Source organism: Uloborus diversus, chromosome 9 (assembly GCF_026930045.1).
Source record: "Uloborus diversus isolate 005 chromosome 9, Udiv.v.3.1, whole genome shotgun sequence".
Lineage (NCBI taxonomy): Eukaryota > Metazoa > Arthropoda > Arachnida > Araneae > Uloboridae > Uloborus > Uloborus diversus.
The window spans coordinates 125,764,635-125,777,013 of NC_072739.1; the positions used below are offsets into that span (position 1 = coordinate 125,764,635).

At 35.2% G+C, this 12,379-nt stretch overlaps 1 protein-coding gene across 3 annotated transcripts in view; it reads left to right on the top strand.

Annotated features, from left to right (window-relative positions):
* The first annotated feature begins 5,591 nt into the window (after positions 1-5,591).
* Positions 5,592-12,379, top strand: part of LOC129229973 (uncharacterized) — a 61,137-nt gene continuing 54,349 nt past the window's right edge. The window contains exons 1-4 of one of the 3 annotated variants that reach the window (XM_054864357.1): positions 5,623-5,718; positions 6,575-6,680; positions 9,927-9,968; positions 12,109-12,150. In XM_054864357.1, coding sequence (XP_054720332.1) covers positions 6,575-6,680; positions 9,927-9,968; positions 12,109-12,150 — 190 coding nt within the window. In that variant the 5' untranslated portion in view covers positions 5,623-5,718. Of the gene's footprint in view, positions 5,719-6,574; positions 6,681-9,926; positions 9,969-12,108; positions 12,151-12,379 lie in introns of all 3 variants that reach the window. The other 2 variants (XR_008581134.1, XM_054864358.1) reach the window with 2 other exon arrangements.

Sequence of the window (12,379 nt, forward strand, 5' to 3'; positions counted from 1 at the left end):
GATTACTGAATTCTTCAGAATGTCTCCAAGATAATTTAAAAAGTTTTCTGACTTTAATTGGAAAATATTCCTGGTTATTGCAAGATATGTTCCTTGGGGAAATTGGGCCCATTAGATGACCATTATTTTCCAGGAATGCTTCTGAATTGTTTTACTGTAAGAGACATCCCAAACCTTTGTTTTTTCGGGGAGGGGGCTAGGGGGACGTTATCAACTTGGCGACTAAAGTTTCGAGTTGTACCAAATGATATTTTAAGCAAAGTGCATGCATACCTACCGACATTTACTGAAACGAGATAATAGTATGATTGCAAAAATGTAGTTGAAAGAATCTCTCTCTAAAAAACTCAGAAACCTTCCAACGAAAGACAATCTAATTTCTGGATTAAATCATGTATCTTCCAAAAATGTTTGAACATGTTTAAAGTAATAGATTGGCACCTTCCTGATTTTTCAGGAGAGCTCCTAATGCTAATATGGCCGAAAATAGAGAGAATTGCAAGCATCATTGAAAATGGATAAAAGGTAGAGATACTAAAGATTTCGAACCTTGAAGCAAGGATCACGTGATATATTTAGAAGTCATGTGATATATTTTGCAGTCACGTGATATATTTTGAAGTAAATTAAAAATTCAGGTTTCTGTTACTCGTTTCACGAACGTCGTGTCTCCCTTTCGTCGCAGTTAAAGCATATGACATAGGATTTTCGCCTCAGTATTTCCTGAACCAATGATTGTACTTTCTCCCTCCAGTTACTATATCCTGCTCTAAGGCAAACATAAGCCTAACAACTTATTTGCATGCAATTCTTGCCCAGCTATAATATCCAGCGACTGTGCTTTGCCTTATTTACGGATCAGTCAAACTGGAAAAGCCGTAATATACCTGAAAGTGAAATGCCCGTTTATGGAGATAGTATATCTTTATGCTTGTAAGTAAAAATTTCTTACACGAAAGTGAGAATAAAGGGGACCGATTTAAGAAACTTTGCGCAATTATTTTTCTTTTTTGCAGCAAATTTCTAAAACCCCGTGAAATTTGGAATGTTGACCGGAAATAATGAGTAACGTTTCGGAATTTTCCTACAGTGTAGGGTATTCAACAGAGACTGGCAACTATTCTGTCATGTAACACCACTATTGCCGGGTAACCATTACCATCTGAGAATTTTACACCAAGTTTCCCATCAGATACATGCACCATCTGAACTCTTACATGATTTTTTCGCTTCCATTTTTGACTACATTATTTGTCACGCAATGAGGTTTAAATAGAAAATCACTCAAGTTGCACCTCTCCCCCCCCCACACACACAAACATTCACTGTTTTTAACCCTGAAAGGGGAATTGCCATTCAATAAAAACTCTTAAGAAGGACCAGACCAGGCTGTGAGTTTGACTTTTTTTCATTAACTCCATAACTAATGCCGACACTAGAATTTCGTAAGCATTGGCAGGGCCGGATTAGCAATAGAGCAAAAGTAGCAAATGCTACGGGCCCCGCGCTTCTGGGAGGCCCCTCACCCTGAGAAAAAATCAGAAAAAAAATATCGTTTTAAGACTCTTCACTCTTTTTTCGTTTTTTCTGTCTTTTTTTTTTTTTCAGACCTTCTCAGCAAACATAAGTATTCAGGCTAAATTTAAATTCTTAATTTTCATCATTAGAGCCCACACTCGCAACGTATACCAAATAATACCATTCTGACCATTATCATCGATGCTGAGAAATTAAGGGAGGGAAGCTTCTCACTTCTTTTGGAGGCAGTAAGAACCTTCAAAATGACAAAGATTGAGAAATATCACCACATGTGTGATTTCATCCTTATAGATCTGTAAAAACATTTATGATAATTGATCTTTCGGTGAGATCTTTTATCTTATTGTCATTGTAAAGCATCTGGGCATCGGAGACAAAAAGCTTGGAACATCTTTCGTAAAAATTTTCGTGAATAAAAATTTCGACTAGAGCCATTTTTGCCCTCTTATTAAACATTAATTTTAGAATTACTCAACAATTTTTCATATTAATATTTGATCTTTCGAGGATACGCCTTGGTGACTAAAATGCGATTTTGTGTTGCTGAAGACAATCTTGGGCGACTATAACAAGAGTGCTCAGGTAGGCGGATCACGGCGCAGACTGCGACATTGAAGTTTTTTTTTTTGGTTGGAGGGCGGGGGGGTCTTTGTGGCGTTGGGAGAGTGCCATTGCTCTTGGGAGGGGTACCTCTAACTATAAAAACGATTTTCAAAGAAAAAAAGGCTTAATAGCAAATATATTCGTTAATGTGAAAGAGGCGACTGTTTTAAACAAAAAATGATTATATCTCGTCAAATGCTAAACGAATAAACTTTCACACGTACCTACCAGTTACCAGTAATGATCAAAACGTATCTCTCCAACCGTTGCGGGTATAATTTTGATCATTGGGCAGTAGCGCAGCCTGAACATATTCTTCTGAATGAGGTTTCTGATCATAACCACTTTGTAAGTAGCATATAAACCATCGTATTAGGATTCGCAATATGTGTTAAAACGCAGAGTTCTTTGAGTTGTTTTGAACCCAAAACTCCCCCCCCCCTTCCGCTGCGTCACTGTCATTGGCTTTTTTTTAATGTAAGATGTATTTTTTAAATATAGTGCTAAAAATTGTTTTATGATTACAAGTCAAACTTTCATAAATTCAGGTCTTTAACGAACATGATGCTCCACTAAATTCGATTAACGTTAGTTTAAAACATCGTAGCAAAAGTCATATTAAAATGAGGAAAAATACATGAGCCGATGAAAGATGTATCAGATTCAATACAAATTTAAATATAGTAAGAAAATATTTTTTTAAATATTGAAATGAAGAGTCGCACCAGCAGTAATTTTTGAAGGTAAGAAACGAAAGTTAAACAAATCTTTATCTAGAAATTCAATGCCAATTTAATCTAAAATGTTACAAAAATTCTACTGAAGCCAAAGGCGTTTGTTTCAAACAAATAAACATATTCGGGTGGAAATTAAAAATTTCTTTATGGAAAATTAATTGTTTTTAAAACAAATAGTGGGGCAAAGTTTTCCGAAATATTTTTATTGAATATAAATAAAAGATGGATGTAGCCAGAAAAGGAACAGGACTCCCCGAATCCAATTCATTTCTTTTACATCATCAAAGGCAGTCTAAAACTACATTTTTCAAACTTGAAGTTCAGAAAAACTCGGGAGGAGGGGAGGGGGAATTTCCTTACATCATCGAAAATAGTTTTAAAAAACTTCTGTAACCTCAAGTTTGAGATTCGGTGGGTTTTTCAAGTTTGAACCCCATCCCACCCTCCGAAGTCACCAAAGATGGACGACGGTAATTTCGAAAACATTCCCCACATTCCGTGGGAGAGTCCCCCCCCCCCCCTTCTACATTATTAAAGATCGTCTAAAATTTGTTCACTTTCTAAAATTTGCCGTGGGGATTCCCTAAACCACTACCAGTTATAGAGGTACTACCTTAGCTTACCGTAACTTGTCTAATGATGGCATACAATATCACGTTTTCAACACTTCGAGAAATCTCCAGGCTAGGGCTTTTGGACTGCAACCCAAAATCACCAAAGATCGTAAAAAAAATTGCTCTTTTGGAGGGTATAATTCCGAAAAATTTCCGGGGGAAGGGCGAATCCCTTTTTTGTTCAAAGATCTAAAATAGTATGCAATAGCGTTTTTAGAGCTATAAATTCAAAGTTTCTATTGGGGAAAACCCATGACTCTCCCCCTTTTCCACCAACATTATAAAAGATTGTCTACAACTTCAATTTCGAACTATTGCCAGGGTAATACGATATGACAATTTCGAAAACTTGCCAGTGTCGTTGTGACCCGATCCCTTCCTCTAATGTTACTAAAGATGGCACAAACTCGCTTTTTTTGACTTCAGTTCCGAAACTTTCCAAACAATAAGGGTCCCCCGAACCTTTTTTCCCTCTAATGTCATCAAAGGTCGTCAAAAAGTACGTTTTCAGAACCTCAATAACGAAAATTTTCCGGGGTGAACCCCCCAGACCCCCCTTTTTTTGATTGTCGAAAATTGCCAATTTGGAATTAAACGATATGAAAATGTGTAGTGTGGGCGGGAAGTGGGGGAATATAGGAGGTTCATAATCCTCTTTGAGCTCTTAAATTATAATCCACATGCATGAATGTATTATACGGGCAACCTCCGTCTCCATGAAGAAGACCGATATCCGTGAAATACACCGCCAGTTCAGTCATTTCCAGCCGAGGACTGCAGTTTTGTGCTTATTAGCACTCATCAGCCCGGCATAGGAAAGTGACTGAGCTGGAGATGGAAAACCTCTTATGGAAGCCAAGAGTGCGAAACAAACTGGTAGCTAATATAGAATTAGCAGACCAGACATTTCACGTATTTCTGCTTTAGCCCTGGCTAATGGGCGGTAATTTACTGAATATACCTTGCCTCGCGTTCAATCTTCGAGTTGAACCGAACCATTGCTTCGGTCACTCGTCTGGTCTGCTAATTCTATATTAGCTACCAGTTTGTTTCGCACTCTTGGCTTCCATAAGAGGTTTTCCATCTCCAGCTCAGTCACTTTCCTATGCCGAGCTGATGAGTGCTAATAAGCACGAAACTGCAATCCTCGGCTGGAAATGACTGAGATGGTGGTGTATTTCACGTATTTCTGCTTTAGCCCTGGCTAATGGGCGGTAATTTACTAAATAAGCCCGATATTAATTGTTATCATACAAAAACAAGGGCCCCTTGGTAACATTTGCTACGGGCCCCGCGCTACCTTAATACGGCACTGAGCATTGGCATACCTAGGGTGATGACAGGAGTGGTTCCCCCCAGGACCGTGACAGTTTAAAGGGCTGCAATAGGTAAATTATGGAAAATATTATGACAGTAATGATATTTTTTTAGGAAGTAGGTATTGATCTCGAAGATGAATAGAAATAATCCCTAATGCTTAACAGGAAGGATGAACTTTGCTTATGAGGAACATTCTCTGCGTCAGCTGCGTCAATTGGAAGAGCTGAGGGGCGGTTTTCCGCCCGGATGATTCCTCTTTTTCGGGAAGAGGCGGCCCCTTAACTCTCGACGGGAAAAGAAAGATTTTGAAACAGTTTCAAATTCGATTAATATACATAACAGGTTATCTAGCATGGTTTCAAATTAGACAAATTTCCTCCCACTAACATTACTAACTATCGCCTAAAAATGCGTTTTTAAAACGACACTTTCAAAAACTTTATGGGAGTAGCTTTTATACTCTCACCTACATTAAACATAGCCCTAAATTTTGACTTCCATCTCGAAAACTTTTCGAGGGAGAGCCCACCAAAACTCTCCCCCAAACATCACCTAAAATACATAGATACTGAAGAAAAAGCGAACAAGCTTACGATTTCATTCATAAAAATAATGCCATTTTTTGTAAAATTCTTTATCAATTTTCTTTTTATCATTCACAAAAAAATAAATCATTCTTAAGTGGTTTCGATTTTGCCAACTTTGGAGTGGTTTTAGTTGCCTTCTTAAAGTCTGATAATCATTTTTACCCCTTCTGAGCAGATGTTTCAATTTCTTTGTTATCTATCTTTTTCTTTTTTCAATAGAACCATTTTAGAAAAACGATAATGTGTATTCCTCGATTATTTGTCGGTTGCATTCAAATGGAAACGGAAGAACTATTGCATTTAAAAAGAATTTAGAAGGTAAGCAAATTCAGTGTTTAAGATATTAATTTATATGGTGCTTTTATCAAGTTCATATACAGTAGCCTCCGCTTAATGTGATCGCAGTTTATGTTATCTATCGCATCTTACTACTATTATAAACGTGAAAGTTTGCATGTATGGATGTATGTGTGTTTGTTACTCTTTCAAGCAAAAGCTACTGAACGAATTTTAATGAAACTTTACAATAATTTACCTTACACATAAGAATAACACATAGGCTAGCTATCAAGATATTGTGTAAATTGTCCAAAATATATAACGATAAGTGTCAAGTAAGTATGCATTCATTTGCTTTTGTGTTTATTAGAAAATTTTCTGTGATTTATTATGTAAAAAACCGTATTTTTTTTAAAAAACAATTTGGTTTTTAAAGACATAAAAGACATATCATGCTCTAAACATTTGAGTAATTTATAAAATGCTTATCCAATGCACAGTTTTGTTAAATATATTTTCCTAATTGCAAAAAGTATTACTTAAAAGCTGTATCTTTCATAGAAAAAAATCCTTAGGGATTCTTATGACATGAAAACACAAAAGCACGATCATCGAGAAAAATCAATTTAAAGTTTTTCTTTTGCATAAAAACACATAGCGAGCATGATCCAAAACCACTCATAACTTTTTTAATATTTAAACTAAAGCGATGAAAGTTTTACCCTGTGTTTGGACTAGTGTTTAGTTTTGAAATAAGCAATAAAATTTTTTTTGATCGCTTGATCGTTTTTGAGGTACTCTAACCCCTTAAAAAATCCATTTTCCAATGAAATTTTGAAAACACTTGCCAAGTATTAACCGATAAATGAATAATTTTATTTTTAATGTATTTTAGATGGAATATTTTGTGTTATTATCTTTCATCGGATTGTACTTAATTAACAACTCATCAGCTCATATTTTAAAACTGAACACGTTATCGGATGTTTACTCCAACAAAGGTATGTTTTTTTTTTTTTCAGTGCTATTCTGCATAAAGTAAAAAAGACCTTTAAAGGTTTTTCAAATTTTTGCTAAATTATAGTAATTTTAAATATTTTCAATCAGTAGGTAATGAGCTATAAAATCTTATTCATTGTCAATGTTATATTTTTTCTTATCTACTGGTATTTATTTTTACACATACCTCATATTTTAATGCAATGTGAAATGCATAAAAAAGCTATTAGCTTCTAAAAGACTTATCTATAACGAAACATTCTGTCAAAACAATGTGAAAATGACCCTCAAATCCATACTTTCTTAAAACCATTTTAAAACATGTTAATTAAAGAAAGCTTATAATTAATGTTATAATTGGAGAAATTAATGATGTATTGTGGCAACACTTTACTTTGTTTTTCCATTAATTTCGAAGAAAAAAATAGGTATGCTGCTAAATAACAATTAAGCGTTTAGGAGTTAATTCAAGCAGAGTTTCTCAGAATAGAGTTTGCAAACTCATATCAAATTCTCCATGGTGTTAACACGGTGAGAAATGCGAAATAAGTAACAATAAGAGCATAACCCATTGATCATCTGCTGTGGAAGACTGAAGATACGAGTACTTCACTGGTATAATGATTTGTAAAAGGAAACCTGCTGAATATCATTCAAAAATGTCATAAATACTTTCGTAGGTATTTTACGTTTTATGTAATTAACTGCATTTGTACCTTTTGGGTTTTTATTTAAAATCCTATTACGTCATGGGTATTCAACTCAGATGAAGAACAAGTTCAATTGAACATTGTTTTTTCACAAACTCCAATGAGTTGGTTTTTCTGGTAACTTTGTAAAAGAAATACTTTAATAAGAGTGCATTTTTGAATTAATGCGTTCACTACCACAGCCCAAAATATTATGGTAACCCGGTGTAGTTGCGTCTCTTTATATTATGTTAGTTCCCGCTACTTTTGCCCGCCTTAGCTATCCGTGATTTCTCTTAGTGTTTGCTTGAGCTAACAGAATAGATACTATTTACTATACACTGTAAAAAAATTCCGAAACGTCACTGCTTACTTTCGGGAAACTTTTCTTGATTCCAAGGGTTTGCACCAGTGTCTTGGGAAAAACAATTTTTTTGCGAAAACGTTTCCTGAATCGCAACAAGTTCCATGCACACCGATTTTATACTTTGGTGAAAAAAAAAATAGCTAGCAGTACAAAACTATATTAGGCATTTTATTAAGTGTTTTTCTTCAGTTAAGTTACGGCCTCTCCTAGAATGACTAAACCCCATACGTGGGCGAAATGCAGTCTCCGGATATTGCAGCTTTGACGGAAAAGATTGCAATTCCGTGGTAGCTTCGGCCATTTTGCTTTGAAAGTGTTCCTGTTAAAACAGGAAGATGCCAAGCTATTACTATATGCATATTTAAGTTTTCACTGAAGTTCCTTCCTGAGTTAATCCAGAAACATTGCAAAGGCTTTCAGAAAGATTCCAGGCTAATTTCAGGAAAGTTACGAACTTTTACCATGAAACTTTCTCGGTTTTTGCAAGATATGTAATAGGCATATATTGGGCACATAAGCTGCTCCGCCCCCCTTTTTTTTTTCAGGAACGTTTCTGAATCGTTTTCACAGTGTACAAAAGTATGGAATGAAAGACAAGACTCACAATATACGCAAAAAGAAAGTATAACTAGGTTGTCGCGCTATTGGTTTAAACACTTCCGAAAGCTATGCAACCTTAAGATACCGAAAGAAATTTTTAGAATTCGGTGTGAGGGTTGGGGAGTTACTCAAGGTCAGCTACAGAGATGAACCCAATTATCCACATAAGGGTTAAGTAATGAAAACTCAATAGTAGTTCTCAAAAATACATGGAAAAAAAGAGTAAATATATGAAACAATTTATATATTTACGTATTAAAAATTAGATTTAAAAGCATCATATAATATTTTGTCTTGTTTTAGGGGGGTAGGAGATACGCGTAATTGATTCATTATCAGATGGGGGATCCGTTGTAACTGCTGGAGTTTGACTACCTCTGAAGTAAAGTAAATGTAATTTTGAAGTTATCACATATAGTAATGGCTTAAGCCCAGTTACTAAGTTGAATATCAATAATTTCAACCCATTAGAACTAAAAAACAATTTTTATGCTATTGGAAAATACATTAAAGTAAGTTTTATCGAACTTATCTTTTGCGTTTCTGTGACACACAAGAGTTTTTCAAGAAAGGTTACCCATTTTCAATTTCTTCTCATCGACAAAAAATAAAAGAAACGGCGTTAAAAAAATTACTTTACATTTGAGACCACTGAAGAAAAATATGGTATTTCGGAAGAAAAGTAATTTTGTATTTTTTTCGTCAAAATCACAACTGGAATATTTCTTAGTTATTCGAATTCGTCGTAGTTTTGGATTCTTTTCAACCAATAAACGATGGAAACCTTTTGAATCACCTAAACCAGTTGTTCTCAAAGTAGGAGCCGCCAAGTGTACTATGTATGTATACGTACGTATATGTTATAGAGAAAGACTGGGGTGCAGTGAGAAAAATAAAATTCTTCAGAGGGTGCCACGAGTTTGAAACCCCTAACCTAACCTAAAACTCGTTTTTTATAAGCTTTTTTTTCTGCTTTCTGTAGAAAGTCGTCTCGATGTAAAAATGTGCTAGTCTTTTCTTTTTTATAGAAAAAAAAAATCCAATTGTTTTAGGCCAGTTGAAACGTTATTTTTATTGACAATCCACCAGTTAGAATATTAAACTACCATTTCCGGCAACAGATGGCGCAGCATAGCAGATAAAAGGAAAATCGTTGTGAAAATGTTGCAGAAACTGCTACACAAAAGTAACGATGTTCACTAGCACAAGAAATTAAACTGAACAGAAATACATTGCGTTGCAAAATATCGAATGAAGATTTCAAGGGTTCAATTTCTCTACAATTCTCGCCTGCTAGCAGCGCTACCTATTAACAGAAATTATAGCTGAACATGTAAATTAGTGGGAAAAATTCATCAGTTTCCCCAAGTGCAGTCTCAAACTTTACATTTCTATCGAATTCCAGTTTTTTAAATGAACTTCAACATATAACAGGTTTTTTTTTTATATATCCATTAAGATGCATGGGACAATCGGGCTTTTTTTTTCCAGTATGTGTAACATTTTCCCTAACTGTTCTTATTTTAACAAAGCGTGTTTTCATGCAGTTTTACTTTACCCAGAAATAAAACTGTACTGTTTTTTTTTTCTAGATACTGAACTCTTTGTTCATGATCCTTCACCTACAGTTGCAGGTAAGAAGCTTAACTTTCATCATTTACTTTTATGTAGCTTTAACAGATTAATACTTTTAGCTGATCATAGTTGTATTACCTACAGAACCAGTGTATTTTCGACGTAAGTTTTATGACGTAGCTTAAATTACAACTAGTTAACACACCCAGTTTGGTAATATCGAAAGTAATCTTGCAATATAACAAATATAAGAATCAGTGAAAGGTTGAGTAGACCAATCCTAAACCTTCCCTTTGAAATTTCCTGGACGTTAAGTTTCAACTTTGTTTTTTTTTTTTAATGATGAGAAAACAGACTTAAATGTTATTCAGTTGTCATCATAGTTACTTGAAAGTGGGGCAATGCAGCAACTTTAAATTTTGAAGTGAAACTAAAAGATATTTACAGATGTAAAAGTACCGTGTGATATAAAAGACAGGACCAACTTTAAAAACGGATAACTCGAAAACGAATAAAGATAAAAAGGTGTGGTTTGCACTAAACGGATGAAAAAGAAGCCGGCTTTTGTCTGACAACGAACCGAAAATAGTTATGTTGGCGACCAACAGATGACGCTGTCTGATTTCTGATATAGGATCATGCAAGTATTAAACGATATAAAAAGGAGCAACGGCAGCAGGTCATGGTAGTCGGAGCTGATATACATCGAAACGCTGTCCATAGTTGAGAAATCACGTTTAGTTAAACTGTTTATAAGAATAATGGTGAAATAAAAAGCTATAGTGCCATCTGTAGATCGAAAGCAGAACTATCGTTTATTGCGTTGCCACACAAAACCCGGTTTCTTTTCGATTCGTACAGTGCAAATTGCATCTTTTTATCTTCATTCATTTTCGAATTATTCATTTTTCAAGTTTGTACTGACTTTTGGATCACCCTGTATATAAAATAACGTAATTAGGCACAACTTGGCAGGAAAACTGCATGCACGTGTTTCGAAAAACAAGGAATCTCCTTTTCATTGCAAAATATAAGTGAGCTTATGGATGAAAAGATATCCGATAAAAGCAACATGGTAGATAAGGATATGGATCGTGATTTTCTTTCGTGGTAGAACGAATGGACGGGTGAGAAGGTGTGAGAGCCAATACCAGAACAGACATGCGTGGAGTATGAGGGAGAAAAAACATCCAGCATCCAGCACCTGGAATTCTTCTGAATTTTGACGTCTTGAATCACAAAATTATGTTTTTCGCAATCACGAACTGCGGTAGGACCCAAATCGTTGGATTTCTTGTTTCTACAAACGGAATGGAATGGGAACCCGCCGCCACCATATAATTACTGGTGATTTTCTAGATCAAGATAATATGAGAATTATCCATAAGAAAAAGAAATCTTTAGAAGCTTTAAAAAAAAAAAAATGAACCGATTTTAATGTGCAATAGTGGAAGATAGGCCCATTGAGGATTTACGAGCGGTTTTGGTATCAGAAATGAAATTTTTTCTTGGAGGCCCCAAAAAATAGAACAATATTTTTAATAAAAAACTATTAAATTTTGCATTTGGGGAAAAAATGCGTATGTCAAACAATCGTTACAGACGAGTGTACACCGACAGCCCGACTACGACATCTAGCGACTGAAGTTTCATCCTTGCTATGGACTCATGAATCTGAAATAGCCAATAACCGAACTGAAAGCAGATGTTCCATCAATGAAGCTGATATTACCTTCAAAAAAGTAAATAAAATTTAATTTAACACACGAAGGAAACTGAGATCTCTGGATATCATAACCAGGCTGTCGGTAAATGCTTGTAATTCTGCCTTAGCCATGGGAAAAGGGCGGTAAATTACAGCTTAATAGTTACAGATTTGTTATTTCCAGCCAGAAGCATATCAGAAACACATATTTCCATCTAGGCCCGTGATTTAGGTGGGTCAGGAGGATCCCAACTCCCTCGTCAATTGAACCCCTACCCCCGAATTAAAAAAATTAATGATTTTTACGCATAAGAACAAACGCGAGGGTTCCGTAAAACTCCAAATGACCGACCTGTTTTCATCTGAGGAACATTTTTCATGTTATGCAGTGTTATCATATGTTTATTATGCAGATGTAAAGTTAATAGATTGTCAATGTAAAAACAAAATGCACCTGTGAGATAATTAAACTATGTTTTACTTTTATTTTATAGAAAATAACGGAACTGAAGTCAATGACACACTTTTGCAGCATGGTAAGACATATTTAAAAATATTTCCTTTTAGTTTAGCGAAAAGTTTTCTTTAGAATGGGATAAAACAAGTCGCTAGCTGCGCTATTGGTATAAGTAGATACAACTGATCGCATCCGATTCAAACAAATTGAGTTGGAGTTGTATGGAGCATTTTAAACAAGCTCATAAAAAGGTGCTCATAAGAACAAGTACAGAAGAATAAACAAAGAACAAGGTTGGGGGGGGGGGG